The sequence below is a fragment of the Candida tropicalis genome (assembly GCF_000006335.3).
Source record: "Candida tropicalis MYA-3404 genomic scaffold supercont3.1, whole genome shotgun sequence".
Classification (NCBI taxonomy): Eukaryota; Fungi; Ascomycota; class Pichiomycetes; order Serinales; family Debaryomycetaceae; genus Candida; species Candida tropicalis.
In genome coordinates this window covers 1866392-1885697 of record NW_003020038.1, presented here as the reverse complement: position 1 = coordinate 1885697, position 19306 = coordinate 1866392, and the positions used below count along the sequence as shown (strand labels likewise).

The following is a 19306-nucleotide window of genomic DNA, read 5'->3' as shown; positions in this document are numbered from 1 at the left end:
CTGTTACATTAAAATACTCATAGAAGTGTAATCTGACAATTTGGATCTAATTAAGCTTACAAATATACGTACTTTTTCAGAATGTAGAGTATTCATTCCTTGTACATGTGTGTTGAATACAACACAAGTTTAGTTGATCGTGGGGGATATCTTACATTATCTCGGCAATAACACTCAAACATTTAAATAGAATCACACATATATAAAGAAACATGATTAATTTTTAATTCAAAGTCTAGTTATTTGTTTAAAATCATAAATACATCATGGTTAGTATCACTTGTTTTACTCCGAAAGTTGCATATATGAGGAATATTTTTCCATTAATGGTTTGTAGTAAAGAGAAACTAACCATTGCATATGTCAAAAAAAAAAAAAAAACAAGATATAACCAGTACAGCTGCAGTAGTAGTAGTAGTAGAAACTATAATTTGACTGAAATTCGAAATTCTTTAATGGTATGTAACGAAGAAGAAAAGAAATTTTCTTATACTTTAAAAAAAGTGTAAATTGATAATACAAAAGAATCCCAAGTAGTATATGTAAATATATTCGACAGTTTAATGGATGAATAACCAGAGAATGCAAATAAGGATATAATGTAAGTTTCATATTGTCGTGATTTAACTAACTAACTAGATCGAATAGTTAGTAAGAACACATCTAAAATACTCATAACTTCACATGAAACATTGAACGATATTTAAAAACCATGATGTTATAAAATATTTGAAATATATTAATTCAAAGTCTAACAGTCTGTCTTCACATTGAGAATAATATACGAAAGTAGTTATTCAAATAGAATTGATGATTTTTCCTTTTTTTTAAAAAAAAAATTTTAGTTAGCTTCGGATATCTTGGAAATTTTAAAAAACTAACATATCCGGTAGTGTTGATATTGAAGAAGAAAAAGAAGACGTTATTGATTTGATGTTTTTTAGTAAAAAAGTTTATCAAGTGAAGAGTTCCCGGGGATAGATATAAAATTCTAAATCAGAAACAGGGCAAAGAGATCAAGGATAATGATTAAAGTGATCAAGATTGCTCCTCTTCTTCTTACTCCACGGCCAGTGTGAAGAATCAGAGATATCGATCCACACCAAGAAAAAAAATGGGATGGGAAAGTTTAAAGAACATTACAATCTGGGAAGCTTGAACTTGATAGACAGTTTGTCCCTGTGTGTATATACTTGTAAACGATGAAGAATGGTTTTGGAAAAGGAGTAATAACTATTTCTCTCTTTATTAAAGTACTATGTCAATAAAATATGGAAAGAATTCATCTTGCAAAAAAAATTTTTTTTTTTTTTTTTTTTCACAGCCAAATCTAAATTGTTCTTGTGTTAGTTTTAGTTAGGGAGTAGGTATCCTATTTGATCAAGGGAACATTGGATGAAAGGATGTTCAAATTGGGATATGACTATTCCCAAGAAGAATTATAATGTTTATTTACATCTACTACAGTAACAAAAACCAAACTTTCAAAAAAAAAAAAAATCAGACGAGCTTAAATATTCAAAACCATTTATAAGTTTAAAAGATCTATAAATTGTAAGTATAAAAAGTTGAATGTGTGGTCCTGACAACTTTATTGAAGATTTTCCTTCTTTCTAATTATGATATTGTAAGATGTAAGAATGCTTATGCAAATAGTCAATTCATGTATATTTAACTTTAATGATACAACAATAATTAAAACCATATTTTCAAATCAAAAATAAAAAAAAAAAAAATTCCCAACCCTTGTTATTCTTGTATAGAGAAACGACGGAACCTGAAATCATTTCCCTCTCTAAACCGACAATACATCAAACCAACTACCGCTTTAGAGTTTCATATTCACTAATTTGGTTACAGTGGATATTGCAACTACAAGATTTCTTTTTTGTTTTTGAAATTGTCATAACTGCAAGTAAACAATCAATGCAACTAAATCTCTACATTAGATAACCGAGTCAAGACAAACACACATTAGACAGGGAATGTTTTAACTAAAATAATATAATATCACTGGAAATATGTCATGATGGATGATTAAAATAGGGAATGTCATTCTCAACGTAAATGTACATGCCAGTTTATCATTGTAAATAGGGAATTAATCCGAAATATACATATACACGAGTAACATTCTCTAATCAAATAGATGATGCCAACCTAATGATGATTACCGGTAATTGGTGGTAAAGATTAATTTAATAAAACCGGTATAGACAAAAATCCAAAATGTCTTTTTGAGTTATAGCATGAATAACTCATAAATTCATTTGAAATTGATTTAAATAAAAAACCATCCCAATTTTTTGTTGATGGGATGTTTTTGCAATCATTTGATATTTTTAACGAACAGTAAACTCCACTACAAATGGAAGATATATATATATATATTCAAGAGTTATTTTTGGTAAAACAGGAACAAATCAAAGACATTAATCATCCCCTTTGGTTGGATTTTTGATGAAAATGAATATTAAAGGAGAATGTTTTAAAAAAGAAAGTTTATAGTACTTTTTTTTAGTTACTTGATTCAATACCAAAGAAAAATAACACGGATATAATAATTAGATAATGCAGATAAAAAATTGCAGTACATAACTCAGGGACAAAACAATGTCATATTTTCAAATTCTTTGTTTAAAGGGGTATGGAGGAGGGGGGGGGGGGTAGTAGGAGAAAGGGTATAATTATACTGTATTGTTGAAATAAAGTACTTTATATCTAATTATACTATACAATCAATTCCAGCAAACCTCGATTGAGTAAAAAAACAATAGACATCAAAATTTCTGGGATTAGACATCCAAGAATAAAAGAACCCATGGTTGATAATTCCTCTAATTTGACTCGGCACAACAATGGAAGAGAGATTTTTTTTTTTTTTTTGGTGTTGATTAGCATTGATTTAATGAATGGTGATGATGTTGTGGTTGATGTGAAATCTATATTGTCATTGTTTTGTTAAAATAAAAACGAAAAAGAATGTAATTCAAAAATGATTAGAGAAAGAAAGCAAGCAAAATAGCGGAATTTTTTATGGGTTAGGTATTGTTTAGAGATAGTTTTAGGTACAGTTTACATGAAATCCGTTGATTTTAATTGTTCCTCTTTATATCGTTCTTTGAGTTTTTATTGAAGTATTATAAATTCATCAAGAAACAAAAGTAAAGATTAGCAATTTTTGGTCTAATATTATTATTATTAATTTTGACTTGCAAAGAGACCAGGAGTAAAGGGGACAGGAATAACAAGAAGAAGAAGAGACATCAGCAGGATTCAAACGAGTGCCGTGTGTGAATGGAATACCTGACCATGGTTACTCTTTTTCGTTTTTCGGATTTCTATTGGTAGAAGAATACCGTTTTGTTTGAATGTAACCAACAAACCTTTGAATTTCTAATGTCACATAACCATGAAAATGAAAATGCAAAAAGTATCATAACCATATAGTTTCAAGTATCATAATTTACACTAACAATAAATGAATGTGGGTATATGTTTAAGAAATTATCTGCAAATTTACTTAATAGTTGAAAATTTTACCTGTACATATGTAATGTGAAATACCTCCTTAAAAGTTTGCATTACATGAAATGAAATGGAAAGAACTCAATATCAAGAAGAAAAATCAGTCAAAGTGTAACCAACAGTCAAAGTAACACTAACAGTAACAGAGGATAATTGACTTGCATTTAATGTTTACTTTCGGGTTGGTTCCATTAAACTTTGCACAATACCGAAAGTTTTCCATTGAATACAAGGCAAATACAGATAGACGACGACGATTGTATGAGTTTCAAACAATAACGAACAAAACTAAAATGGACAAGTCCAAAAGAAAGAAGAAATCAGATACATAAGCCTATGATTTTGTATTGTATATGTTTATAACAATCATCGTATTATTTATACAAAAAAAGAAAGAATAAGCTAAGTTTTGTTCAAAGCCTAGAGCTATTATCAGTTTACCTTTTTCTTTATTTGTTTCATTATTTTGCAATACGATGATAATGATTATAATGGTATTGATTATTTGCTTTCTTTTTTGTATCAATCGTCATGGATACCTTTCTTGATGATTAACTGGAATTACATACAAAGAAGATAAAAGCGCAAATGAAATTTAGATAAATCCAGTTCAATTCAATTGTATTACTAATACCAACCCACAGACAGTCAATTCATTCATTCATTATTGTCCATGATTCGAGTTGAATTACAAAAGCTGTCAATTGCCAATCTGTCTTGTCAACAAGAATACTACTAACCCTGTTAATCAGTTTAAAAAAAGGAAAAGGTTACGTTAACTCCGTTTCTCATATTAAAACATACACGGTCTCCAACTCTGTCCCGTTTCAGATGGATGTATTAAATGTTTAGACCAAATTTCTACTTACTTCTTTGAATGTTGAATTGTGTTATGATATTTGTTTTATAATTGCTATTCGTTTTTCTTTTTCTTTTTTTTTTTTTTTTTTTTATTTAATACCATTAGCTTCATAACTCATACATTGACATGTACATTGGGAGAGATATTCAATGGGTAATGACAGGTCGTGTGTATTGGTACCAATAATTATGAGCGTGTCCATTGACACAAATCTAAACTTTAACTCAAAGCACATTTCGTGTACATTGATACAAAAAAAACAAAACCACACTCACACACAAAGAACAAAATTTTTATTATTTTTTTTAAGAACAATGGGATTTCAGGGGATTTTTCACACATAAAATGCAAATCCTGATACAAAAGGTTTACATTGTCTATGCATCACAGGGTAATTGGAAAAAATTGTTGCCAATTTGGAAAGAGGCGAAAAGTTTCTTCATTTGATAACAAGATTTCAACAAGCACACCAAAAACAAAAAACAAAATATGCGTCTTTGTGTCACACTGGAATTGCTTTGTGTAGCGATGACATCATTGTGGATTATATACACTAAAGAGAAACCCAAATGATTAGGAGCACGTGAATCATCCTCAATGAATGAGTGAATGAATATCAATTTGTTTTAATTTTAACAGGATTACTTTAACTATAATGGTTATCTACAATTCCACAAAAGAAAAGCAAACAAAAAGAAGGCTAAAAAAAACAGTGTTAGGTTGTTTCTTTTTTTTTATTTTATTTAATTCCCTGTTATTCTTCTTTTTCTTCTTCTTCTTGATCTTATTTCCTACTTCCCCCCCTTTTTTTTTTCTCATTGATTTATTTTGAATATCAATAGCGATATCGATCAACCACAAGTTATATCTGTTCTGTTCTTTTCTTTTTTTATTTCTTTGTTCATTTCATTTACTCAATCTTAAACTGTAAAAACGAAAAAAAAAAACTTAACGAAATAAAAGTGTATGATGAACATATGTACATTTTGTTAAAATCTTCAAACAAAAGAGAAAACCAAAATAAATTCGCTCATTCTCATAATCACTACTTGATTTCCAGTCAAGCTTAAATTGCCTGATCTTAATGAATGTATTGTAGTGTACTGTAACTACATTCTTCATTCACTTTGGTGATTACCCATTACCTGCTGGTTAGATTCATTTCTCTCTCTCTGTGTGTGTGTGTGTGTGTGTGTGTGAGCTCCGGGATATCTCCTTGGGTGGTGGAGAAAGTACACAAAATCTGTAGATGGCCCCCCACACAAACAATAACACAAACCCGCAGATATGAAATTTGTTTGTGCAGGGACACAAAACCGATTCAGAGTCTATTGTTTAATGAGTTTGGTGTTACTTAATCTTCAACTGTCACAAAAACCGAATTTAAAAAAAAAAAAGTTTAATACAAAAAAAAAAAAAAATAAATTTTAGTTACCCCTTTGTACACGACCTCCCACATTAAACTAAAACTAATATACACACGCACAGACACAGACACAGACACACACACATACACACACACACGCTAACTAACTAATAAATTAATTTAACCCTGTGTAAGTAACTAACTGAGTAACTAAGTAAGTAAGTAAGTAAACCAATAAGCAAATAAACGTAATAATGAAAAATTTTTTATAAGCTTTGTATTTTATTTTTATTTTTATTTTTATTTTAGCTCCCCTTACTTTTAAATCACACAAACTAAATTATCAATAAATATAAATACCAACAGATATTTCTTCTTCTAGTTCTTGTTCTTCTTCTTCTTGTTGTTCTTCTTCTTATTCTTGTTCTTCTTGTTTATACAGACAAAGAATTTTTATCAACTTTTTCTTCTTTTTTTTTGATTATCACCAAGATTTACTGTTCATTCAATAATCCACATCCACATCTCCCTCAACATTGACTAATACAGACAATGTCAACTGCTATCTACTATTCTCCATACAATAATATGCAACAACAACAACAACAACAATCTGGTCAACAATCAAATATTACTTCTGCCGCTGTTTCTAACTCTGATGATTCAATTAAACATCCTTCATCTCATAATACTTTGCCTTCTTTAGCACAAATTATTCCTCAAAACAATAACAATTCAGATTCAACTTCTTCTCCAAATATCAATCTTTACAATAACTCAATGTTTTATCACAATCAACAGCAACAACAACAACAACCACAGCAACAACCAGAACAGCTGCAACATCAACAACAATATACTTCTAATAACACTACTCCTACTAATTCTACATTTTCAAATGACGAACAACAACAACAGCAGCAACAACAACATCCTTCTCCTACTTCAACAAGTATATCATCTTCTAGTAACTCCAATAACCAGTCCAACCAATCAAACAAATGTATTTGTAAATCAAAAATTAACAAGATTCCAAGACCAAGAAATGCTTTCATATTATTCAGACAAAAATACCATCAAACTGTATTGGATGAAGGTACAATAATTAGAACTAATCCTGAAGTTTCTCGAGAATTAGGTAGAAGATGGAGAAATTTATCTCCAATTGAAAAAGATCATTGGAATAATTTGGCTGAAGAAGAAAAGAAAAATCATGCTAAGAAATATCCTGGTTATAGATATACCCCAAGAAGAAATGGTAAGAATAAAAATTGTCCTGTTTGTAAAGATAAAGTCAACACTACTACCAATAATCCTGTCACCAATACTTCAAATTTGAAAAATACTGCTACTATTAAAAGTGCTAGTTTTAGTGGAGTCAGTAGTAATAGTAGTACATCAAATAACAGTAATGGTGATTTATCTAATTTACACAATGATCAATATCAACAATTTATCCAGAAACAACAACAACAACAACCTATTCAAATACAAGCACAAAGTATTAGTGCACAATCTGCTAATGGTAATAATAATGGTCAATTATATCCAACAGGAGCTAATTTCCAATCTTATATGATTTCTCCAAGTCCTTATCAACAACAGCAACAGAATCAACATACTCAATTCAATACTAATGGGTCACAACCTAACTCTGCAAATTCCCAACAATTACATTTCTACGATGATAATAATAACAATGGAAATAAATTTTCTACATCTTCTGCTCAACATCAACAAGGAAGTATACTACACCATGGTGGTAGTATTAGTGAACAATCGATAATTGGAGGTATTCCACCACAACAACATCAATTAGCTACTCCTACATCACATCCAGGTATTCATCCAAATGGTAATAATTCACAACCACAATTCTTATTTAATGGAAATAATTATTCAACTTCATTACCTATTCAACAATTAAATAATCATCCTGCTGGATCAGGTGAATATAGTAGTGGAGCCACCAATAATACAAATAATGGTTTTATTAGTGGTACAAGTGGTTATGATTCAAGATATGTGTATACTACAAATGGTGGTATATTACAACAACAACAACAACCTGGTCAACAACAACAACAACAGCAACAAGCAGTTGTCAATGGAGTTATTCAACATTATGATGGATTCAATGGTAATATTCATCAACCTCCTCAATAAAAAGACAAAATCTGATTCTTTTTTTTTTCTCTATAATGTATATACTTTTTTTTTTCTAAGTATTATTTGTTAATTATTCATGTTTTTATATATATAATTATTTATATAAATTGATGGTTATTTTTTTTTTTTTTTTTTGGTTGATTATTCTTTTTTTATTTCATTATTGAGTTTATACACGTATAAGAAGAAAAAATTAAATTTGCAACTTTTTTTGCAGCTATTATTAACATTGTTTGTAAAAATTACAATCAAATAAATGAATAGACAGACAGACTAAAACATTGGAATATATACACAATAGATTATGGGCGTGGATATACATTCTTTGTTTAAAATAATTAGAAGAAATGTAAAATAATTGAATGGATAATTCTTTTTTTTCTTCATTATTATGGTATACTAACAAATATAAGAAAAGGGGAAAGAAGTGATTATATATATATATATATATATATAAATTGGGAAACATTTAAACTTTTAATGAGATTCTCCAAACCCAATACTCGAGAGAAGTTATTATTGTTTGAAGATCAAGATGATGATGAATGGTGAATTAAGAATTACATTATTCTTTTATCTTATCTTATTCGTTAACCCCCTTTCCAATTTATACGATTAACAATAACAATCGTATGTGAATAAGTGTTCATAATTATATGAATAATCTTGTTAATAATAATTATAATAATAAAAATAATATTAATAATGTTAATAATAGAAGAAATTCAATAGATTTATTCATTCTACTTACTTACAATAATACAAGTTTCCTATGTAGGTTATGATTTTTTTTCTTCTTCTTCTATATATACTTGTTAATCATAAGAAGTTTAATAAGTTTATAATTCATGTTGAAAATCACATTTAAACAATAAGGTAAAGAAAGAAACAACAAACAATAAGTATAAATGAATGAACAATATAAATTTTAAGAAAAAAACAAAAGCAGAAGAATAGAAGATAATTGTTAATTATTCTTGATTAATAACAACAACAACAAAAAAGGGGGCAGAAGTTTGTATTGAAAGAAGAAGAAGAAGATTATTGAATAGAATAGAAATATTCCTTCTTGTTTATAATTTTATTGTAAAATTAATATATAATTAAGTTCATTAAATGATTCAACAATAAAATACAATATGAATATACATAGATCAAATAAATAAAGGAATCAAGAGAAAAGTTTATACCCAGATCCACATATTATCAAGTTTCATTAACTTCTCCTCGTTACATTACCACCCTCGGATAGATGGTGGGATAAAATTTTTGAAAAATTTAAAACAAAAAAAAAAAAAAATTATAATCCCCTCCAAATGGAATACACCTTTCGGAATTGATTTATAATCAAAAATATTGTGTGTGTATGTATAGGTGTGTGTGTGTAATCTCGATCAATACGGAAAGATTGAAACAATCACCCACATAATCATCATCTTTACCTTTGTCTCCACTTACACATTCATTGTTTTATTTTTTTGTTTTTGATTCATTTACGCAACTCTGATAACTAAGACATACGTTTCTGGATTGTATTGTCTCACTTGGGTTGATTATTATATCACGATAATTCACCTCGGATATACACCTCATCACATGGATCTAATATTATATGTGTGTCTGAGGGTGTTTATTTGTGGAAATTGGAGGGGGGAATGGGAGCGGGAGTGGGAGTGGGAGTGGGAGTGGGTATCTCTCTGGATATATTTTTAGATATGCAGTAATTATAATATATCGAGTAATTGGTAGCAATGAGTGTACTCGAAAGGAAGGTGGTATTCTTCAGAACTACACACACACACACAGAGAGAAAGCACCCCACGGCTCCATCAACACACACGCCGATCATTCCCACTATCGTCACCACTATCCAACTATCATTTCAACCACCATCACTATCTTCTTCTTATTATCAATTGTATCTAAGGGAATGAAAAAAATAAATTAAAAAAAAAAATTGATTCGAAGGTCGTGTGAATCGGAACAATGAAAATAACGTAGATGCAGAAGATGTTAAATCGCCAATTCAACAGAATTCAGCAAATTAAACTTTTTAATTTTGCTTTGTCTATAAGAAAGAAAAAATAATAAATTATTATTTTTCTCTTTAGGTGTCGCAGTTTTGTGTAAGAAAGCAAAAGTTTAAAAGAAAGAAAGAAAAAAAATAAAAGTTTAAAAATTGCCTGTGATAAAATGAGAAATGAAAAATAATAAATTATTATAATTTGAGATATTTTGCTCTCACACACCTCACACACACTTGTACACCCCCCGCTTACGGTTTCCCTCGTTGTTCCGAGATACCGGAAATCTTTGATTATTATAATTTTGCCGATGTTTAATCTTTCCGAGATTAAGTAAATTTTTATTCCGAAGGTCTATTCTTACGGAGAAATTCTTGATCCTCAACAATAATAGATCAACCATAACCATATTAGACTCGAGGAAGAACCAAGAATAATGAATAATGACTAATGAATAAAGAATCAAGGGCTGAATGAATGTATAAGTCAAACTACATGTGTAAATTCCCCTACCGCTTAACATTATTGTACCCTTAAGGGGATCCACATAAAAAAAACAACGACGAAGAATATATAACAAAGGATCTACAACGTGCCTGCCAGTTTTTTTTTTTTTGTTTGAATATAATAAAAAAAATAACACCACCCACTACAATAATGACGATGAAAATTATTCTACAAAGAAAATCAGTAAATACAGAGAACAAGGGAGTCTTAAGTTCTAGGGCTTAGTTTTTCAAAATAAAATAAAATAATAATTCTATTAAATCTCCGTTTATACATAAACTGCATGTGATGTATGGTTCTTAAAAATAATCATCTCTTTTTTTTATTTTGTATTTTTTTATAATTTTCTGATTTACGTTGATTAAGAAATCCACTGGGAATAAACATGTAAAAAATTATTTTCATTTCAAGATTATAGATAACATTATCATGTTTCAAATTTCATTTTACATTTTACATTTTTAACCATATTCTTAGTTTGTACTCTTACTAACTGTGATCCATCAACCCCCTGGTTATTTTTAATTTTTTTTTTTTTTAAATATATAGGGGTCAAATGTGACAACATCTTTGTAAAACAGTTTCTCTTATTGTTTGAATGAATGATCTTGCTTGTACTAAGTTTCTAAATGTTGTGTTTTCTTTCAATGTTTGCATAGATTAAAAATGTAACAGAAATCCCCAATAATTGAATTCCAACAAAACTAAAAAGCAAAAAGCAAAAACAAAAAAAAAAATGGAAGTACAGCAAATGGACTAAAAACTAAATATACATAAAATGCAGGTTGATCTAAATCACACTCTTTCCCTCTCTCTGCTAACCTCGCCCAATTTTGTTTCATAAAATGTCCCACAAAATTGAGTAGTAATGATCACTTATTAGTATATGCATATGCTTTTAGGTATGTACAACTGCAGATATGCATGGTCTATAAACTCTAGGTTGGGTTAAACCTTACTTACCAGGAACATCCAATGATAAACCGTTGTTTCAATTTATCGAGAACACACACACACACACACACTTACAGTCTGTCTTACACTCGCATGGAATACTCGAACTGTATAACCAATTAATGTCTTGCTAATAAAATACGAATATTGTTTTCTGAATCAACATACTTTAACAATACTTCTTATATCCTATTACTACCACCACCACTACCGCCCCCTTGCTCTCTTAATCTTTCTAATTCAAATTAAATTTGGATTTAAACAACAAATTACACAAATTATTTCTATAAATAAATTGAACAAAATAATTATGCCATGCCATATACAAAGTTAATAGAATTTAGTTCAAACTTTTTCATTTTTAATATTAATTCTATTTTAATTTTAACTCAAAAAGCAGGAAAAAATACTACAACATTTCAGAAAGATCGTCTTGCTTTACAAACGGAATTGTTTTCTGTAAATAATAAATAATAATAATAAAAATAAATCTACTCCTTTCAAAGCGATAATTTCCGAGGTAATATATTATATTTCATCAATTTAACAAATTTTGCACCTAAAAATAAAGGCAATTAAAATAAGGCAATCTTTCAAAATCAGGAATTCTGATGTAATCGTCAAACTTGATATCTATCCGTCAACTAAATCATTTTTTAAAAAAATTACAAAGTATCCCATTAGCAATAACAAAACTGTATAATCTAAAAACTCAAGTTGTGTTTGAATTGTGTTATTTTTCTTTTAGATTAAATTATTTTTTAATACATTATACAGTTACTAAATTGATTGAATTTTTTTTTTATTTATTTTTCATTATGAACCAATAAGAATTTACTAACTATTTTACCACATATGTAACTTTTAATTTGTGATACTCATGTGGATGATATTTTGGATATCAAAAAGAATCCAAGATTAACTATGCGTTGACACTTTCCCATTGTTTTGAAATCACAAAATTAAGCAATAATTAAACATTAAGTCATAATCACCACCGCCTCCTTTTTTCTCTTTTTTATTAACAAAAAGTAGAAATACTTAAAATGATAAAAGATACTTTTTACAAACCTAAGGGGGTGTGTAAAAGAATAAGAAAGCGCCTTTTGACGTTTACAAGAAAAACCAATTGTTGTTATAACAAGAAGAACAAAAAGATGGTGATGATGAGCAATTAAAACAATACATGCATTTCTCTTCTTTTATGGGTGGTGTTTAGTGGGAATAATCGAAATTCTATATACTTAAACAAACAAAAAAAAAAAAAAGAAGAAATATGCAATGTAAGGAGATTGCAGTTTGTTATTCAGCAAGAATTTTACATTGCCACAGACTTAGTCCAACCACAAACTTATTGAGCATCCAGATGTTCATGTGTGTTTTATTTATGACGTACCCTTGAATTAAACTGATTTATTCTTCGTGTTAAAGTGAGAGAGAGAGTGAGTGTGTGTGTGTGTCCCCCAATTTATACATCACAAAAGTATGAACTAATACATGATTATTAGTCTTTACCATCATATTTTGTGTATCTTATCACTATTTCGTAAGTGTTACACGGTTCTAGGTTTTCCATCAGTATAATTCATGTTGAATTAGTTTCTTAATATAGAATTCATGTTACGTTGTTATACATCGTTATGAACAGGTCGTGCAAGACTCGGTTTGTAACTTTGAATCTTTTTTATTTTGTATCAATATGAACACTACGAGGTGAAGTTCTTACAAATATCTACAAACCATCATGTTACAAGTTTTGACGGATGATTCATGAGATGGTTTTGATTTTGATCAATATAATCAAAAATATTCGTCAATTCTTGCCTTTTTTTTGTTTTATCGTTGTAGTTGAACGTCCGTGTAATACATAAATTTTTTTTTTAAATAAAATCTACGAAATTGTTTAAGTCATGATACACTTAATTATGATTTACATATACTACATAACACTTGTACATGAATATGTTGTGATTGGAGTGTGCCGCTTTAACATTTGCCACGTTTTTTTATAATAATCGGATTTATATTCATACATCAATGTGTATGCATTAATTTTTCATTTTTTTTGTTTATTTTCAATGTTTAGAGGAAGCGAATATTGGCAATTTGTACCGAGTTGATTTTTGAATTGACACAGCAAAAAGGTTTCATAGTTTCTTAAATATACAAAATAGAAAAAGAGTGGCACAATGATGAACATGTTACTGAAGATTAAAAAAAAAAAAAAAAAACGGTTGGGCTAAACAATAGGAACGATGTTAATATTATCATGCCTCATCATGTCAAATTTATCCATTGATGTTTAATCAATCTCTATTGTATTTGACTTGTAAGATGGAAAAAGATACAGTATATAGATGTATGTCTATCTATTGTTTCGTAAGTGACATGACATGACATGACAAGAAGAAGAAGAAATAAAAAAAAAAAAAACCCTTACGTTTTTATTTGTTTGAAACTAGGCTTATTCATACATAACTTTATGATGAGGTTGATTAAAGCATGAATGTCAATTGTTCTTCTTTAATTGTCTAAAACAAAAAAATCTTTATTATTCATTCAATGTCGAAATTTCTTTTTTTTTTTCTTTTCGACATCCCATTGTCGTGTTTTTCTCATTAAATTCGACATTGTTCGAGACACAATAATCTGCAATTCAATAATTAAACAACAGGGTGTAGCATTGTATTAAACTATTCTACGGTTAAGTATACTATAAGTAATCATCACAACAATTTATGCTTCTTGTTTGCATTGTTGTTTACGAGTGAGAATCATTAATTGTGTGTATGTTTATTAACTTGGAATTTATAAGAGAGAAAGAGAAAAAAATAAAGTCGTGTACTTTTACGGGTAGTGTACCGATACAATTAAATTTGTTCCTGAACACCTGTCCCTTTTTATTAAATATATATATATTTCTTCTTTCAACGATTTTTTGAAAAAAAAACAAATATCAAATAAAAGAATTGTTTCTTTTAAACCATAAGTGTAATGTCGATGCCTGGAAATTGTATGTTCCCTGACATGTATATATTCTAGAGTGGGCAACTTTGTGCCTGGGAAAGTTATGAGGTATTGTGATGTAACAACTATCTTAGTATATCCTATTGAAGTTATAATTACTAACGATGAATTATTGGTGCAATTATGTATTAATCTAGCATTCATATTCTTGTTTACAAGATTATATTTATAGTATTGTTAATATATATATATATATATATATTATTTTATTATCTTCCCAAGTGTATATCATTAATTATTGTATCAACAACTATGAATTCTTATCTCTTTCAATGATAAATATTATCCCCCTCCCCCTTTCTAGCGGAAATGATAATTTTGGTAAACGTGTTAAGATTCAAAACTCGTGTGTTTAAATGTGTCCGAATTAGTGGTAATTCATATACTAAGTTATATCCACTTACAATTTAGTTCCTAATCATCAATTGATAAATTACAGTGTATTTTTTTTTTATTTCACTTATTTAAATACACATATGATTGTTTTTGATTCTATTAGATTGATAATTACTTGTAGGATTTATAATCATATGTGGATTCAATATTGTATACTATCATCGTAATTCTAAAAAAACAACTACATATGGTATTATAAATAGTTCTTTGAAGTTACACAAATCCATCTAGGAGGTGTACCCTTTTGAATATTGTTTAAAATATACTAAATCGTAGTCATAACATTGGAATTATGAAGTGGAGAAAATTTGTGTTATTGCAATAGAGGAGTTGTGTTTTTATTCATTATTGCAACAGTACTACACACACACACACACACACACAAATTCTTACATATAAAAAGGGAGTTATTTTCCTTGATTTTTTTTTTTTTTTGTTCTTCTAGGGATTCCTAATATTCTCATTTATTGCATCTGTTATTTTACGATAATGATAATATGTTTCTGGAGGTTTACAAGATTGGGTGATAGAACATTTTTATTTGTTATTATTTCAATCTGATGATCCGCATTTTTGTAAGCTAACTTACTAACTAATACCACCAGTTTGATATCTAGCAAATTATAATTTATTAATAGTGATTTTAAATTAATATATACTTTAATAATATTTATTGTGAGGTAATACCTACCTACCTAGGGTCCACTGGATCCACAGGTGTTAGTCATTCATCTACACAAGGGATTCCCCTCTTTAAATGTGTAGTCTCCTCTTCAAGTGTGTGTTTTGTCATCTACATGTAATCGTGTTATCTTCATGTGATGCTGGAATGGAGTGCCAATAAATAGGACTCCACTTCCCTTCTCTTAATTGTCTAGTTTATATAGAATCCAATAATAAAATAAGTATCTCTAATCTTACATTTATTGTTTGAAATATTTTCATATAAGCGAAAAGTAGGTTAACTGATTACTAATAAAAAAAAATACCTCTCCGCAACAAGTATTTATACAATTCGATTATAATAGGTCAATATATTCCTCATATTCTTCAACGTTTCTAGCAACATAATAATATTTGTGGTAAGCCCAGTTACATGATCAAATCGAAAGAGAAAGATCGTATAATTGTGTAGCTTTTTTTTTTCACTTGTAGGTGTTCGGATGCAGGACGACAAGATGTCACGCAGCTGGGTTTGTTTGTTACCAACGTGCAGCAGTTCAATAGATTGCAATTGCAATAAATGTAATACTTGTGCTTCCTTCATTAGTTATATATCCATCCTTTTGGTGTCATGTGTTATATTGATAGAATCTTCTCCTTCTCCGTATATAACTACACTGCTTATAGCAGCAAAGTATGAGTTTTGTTCACTTTCTTTATTCTCTTATTTAAGCCTATAGAAGTAAATAGAAAACTATAAAATTTATCTTTCACTTCCATTAAATATTGCGTAGCAACCGTGAAACTGACGGAATGTTGTACTGAAATTCCTGTTTCATTTGTGAGTTATTGTTATTTAGTTTGTACTGCATTGATAGTATATCTGTGACAATCACGTGATGTATGGAGACTTTGTCGGTGTCGTGCTGATGGGTATTAGGAGTCATTTGGTACTTCCTTAGACCCATGTGCGACAGAAAAGGGTCGTGCATTCTCACAGAAATATCGCGACTTGAATTATTCAGAAAGAAATGAGTGAAATAAAATTGTTTTTTTTCTTTTATTTGTATTCTTTTCCTCTTGTGAATTTTATAAAGTAATTCTATACCATTAGTAACTACTTTCTTTCATTCCATATATTGCTTGTCTGAAAACACGCATTCTAGTAACAGTGCACAATTTCAACACCTAGTACTTTGTGTGCTACTTGGTTATTATGTGTCTGTTTTTATTTTTTTATTACTAACATTTTGATAATTATCATCTAGCAATCAAAAGTACATTTTAATACATATATTTTTATTTGTTTATTATTACACACGTTTCTGATTGATTGTAGAGTATATATGATATTTGAATCTCTTATTATATGTGATTATATTGATTTGGGCGACTATATAACAAATGAATACAGTATACTGTTCTTTCTCATATTACTATAGTTGTCATTATTAAATCATGGTTGTTCTATAACGAAATCAAACAAGTCAATGAAAAATATATCTCTTTTCTGTGAATAAATGATCAGATGGATATATAAGGTATTCAAAATGAATACTCTACTTTCGACTTGAATTCTCGGTATACAAAATACAATGAAATGTGTAATTTTTTAAGTAAATATATGAAGAGATTTATGTTACTGAGTGGGAATAAATCATAGTAAATTCAATGACTATTTATCGTTTTGACAGAAGTGATAAAATTTGTTGAATAATATGAAATATCAAGAAAACAATTCAAAATAATGGCAATTATTATTCCATTTATGTTTTGAAGTGAAACATTGATTATTATTGTCATCAATGAAATGGCCAAACCTGTTAGGAAAAACTATCCGATGTATCATACAAAATTCATATTCTAGTATTAATATATCATTGCCCTTAATGTATTGTTTATTTTTATGAATATGATTTTGTAGATTAATCTCTATGAGAAGTATAGGATTGTATTGAAAGCTTGTTCATCTATAAGGAAGAAGAAATCCAACGACTTATTCACGTCAATATACTCGGATTCACTGCCAGTGAGATCAGTACGAAACTATCTTAACAAAGCTGAACCTTGTGTTAGTATTTGCATACCCTTTCATACTACAATTCATCAAGTCAAAGGAAAATCATATTCAAATCAAACATTCATGCATTAAGAATAAAACATTTTATAAACATAATTAGTCAATTCTAACTACTTCACCTGGTTTGAATGGAGGTAAACCCAAAAATGGACAACCATCACAACGGAAAGCATCACCTAAACTACACAGACCACAACCTCCAGTTTTACCAGCAACAGTAAAATCAATTTCTGATAAATCTTCTTCAGTAAATTTAATTTTATTCTTTTTCATTCTTTCTTCGATTTTAATAGCCTCTATTGTTGCACTTTGAGCCATATTTGCCAATACTGTATCTTGTAATTTACCTTGTGATTTAATTTCTTCTTCTTCAAGTTCTTTCAATCCACAAGTACAATCTTTACATGCCTTCTTTCTCTTCTTACCATTTGGAAGTTCACATTTCTTAGGTACAATGATTTTATATTTATTAGATTCAGCAATTAAATCATTTTCATTAATTAAATCTTCACCATCACTTGAACCATCATAATCATCGTCATCGTCGTCATCACTGAAATATACCAATTTTGATTCAACCAATTTTCTCTTATTCGATACAGTGGCGGTTTCATCTTCACTGGTGCCAGCAGACAGATCAGTTAAACCAGGAGTAGACGCGTTATCATTATTTAATTTCTTAAACATAGGGAATGATTTTTTAATAGTTGATGTGTTGGAATTATTATTAGTAGTAGTAGATTTTTTCTTTAAAGTTACGACAGTTTCTTCAGGTTGAGGTTTATTCCATTCATTTTGATTTATAATTAGGAAACCATTCATTAAAACATCTAAATTTTGATCAGTTGGTAAATCACCAGTAAATTTCCCATTTAATTTTAATAAATCAAAAATTAACTTCATCAACAGATTAGGGATTTCTCTATATTGTTCTTCGTTTGGATTGATATAAATGATTTCATCAAATGAATTATTATCAAATTCAATAGATCCTTGAGTTAATCTATCTATAGTAGTTTGTGAAAGATGGAAATCTTTATGAGTATTAGATATTTTTAGTTTTATATTTTCAACAATGTGCTGGTCGGTAACCACTGTTGGATGCAATAATAATAAGATATTAGAAGTCATGACTGTATAGATGAATAGATTAATTTCTAACTAAGATAAATATAAAAAAGGAATCAAACAGAAGAAATAAGGAAAGTAGTTGAATTTATATAACTCGTGTGAAAAAAAAAAAAAAAAATTGTTTGATGATGGGGTTTGATGATAATTTATCTATTAGAAGAATTAGTAAGCTCTTTTCTTTTTTCTTCTTCACATAAATTTTTTTTTTTTTCTTTTGCTTTCGCTGTTGCCTTATGTTTGAGTTGGCAATGAACGCACCGGAAATAAAACAAAAGAAAAAAAGAAAAAAAGAAAAAAAGAAAAAAAAAATGAGTCGTTGTCACGTTTCACACGATGGCTTATATGCAGTAAGTATTATGTAAGATTGTTTATCAATTTGATCATTGGATACAATTTGAAACTAAAAAGGGACATTCACAAAACGGACCAAATGTGGTTGGCATTTCCGATGGAATTTAAATCTCTAGTTTAATTGGAAACCCTTTGTGTGATAATTCAATGCATCTATAGATAATGATGATGATCAATATGAGTAAGGATAAGCAATAATACACTAAGATTACTAAGCTTACATCACCCAGTGATTTATTGGCTAAATT

The 19306-nt window shown here is 28.8% G+C and overlaps 2 protein-coding genes across 2 annotated transcripts; one reads left to right on the top strand and one right to left on the bottom strand. All coding sequences in view use genetic code 12, as the record gives it.

Annotated features, from left to right (window-relative positions):
- Positions 1 to 6308: 6308 nt before the first annotated feature.
- On the top strand, positions 6309 to 7922 carry RFG1 (HMG domain-containing transcriptional repressor; the record flags this gene model as incomplete). The annotated part of the gene is made up of 1 exon (XM_002546007.1): positions 6309 to 7922. One exon carries the CDS (start codon positions 6309 to 6311, stop codon positions 7920 to 7922), a length of 1614 nt encoding a protein of 537 aa, XP_002546053.1.
- A 9750-nt stretch (positions 7923 to 17672) lies between these two features.
- Positions 17673 to 18707, bottom strand: DRE2 (electron carrier; the record flags this gene model as incomplete). Its single annotated transcript, XM_002546006.1, has 1 exon — positions 17673 to 18707. The coding sequence occupies one exon, from the start codon at positions 18705 to 18707 to the stop codon at positions 17673 to 17675; it is 1035 nt and encodes a 344-aa protein (XP_002546052.1).
- Positions 18708 to 19306: the final 599 nt, after the last annotated feature.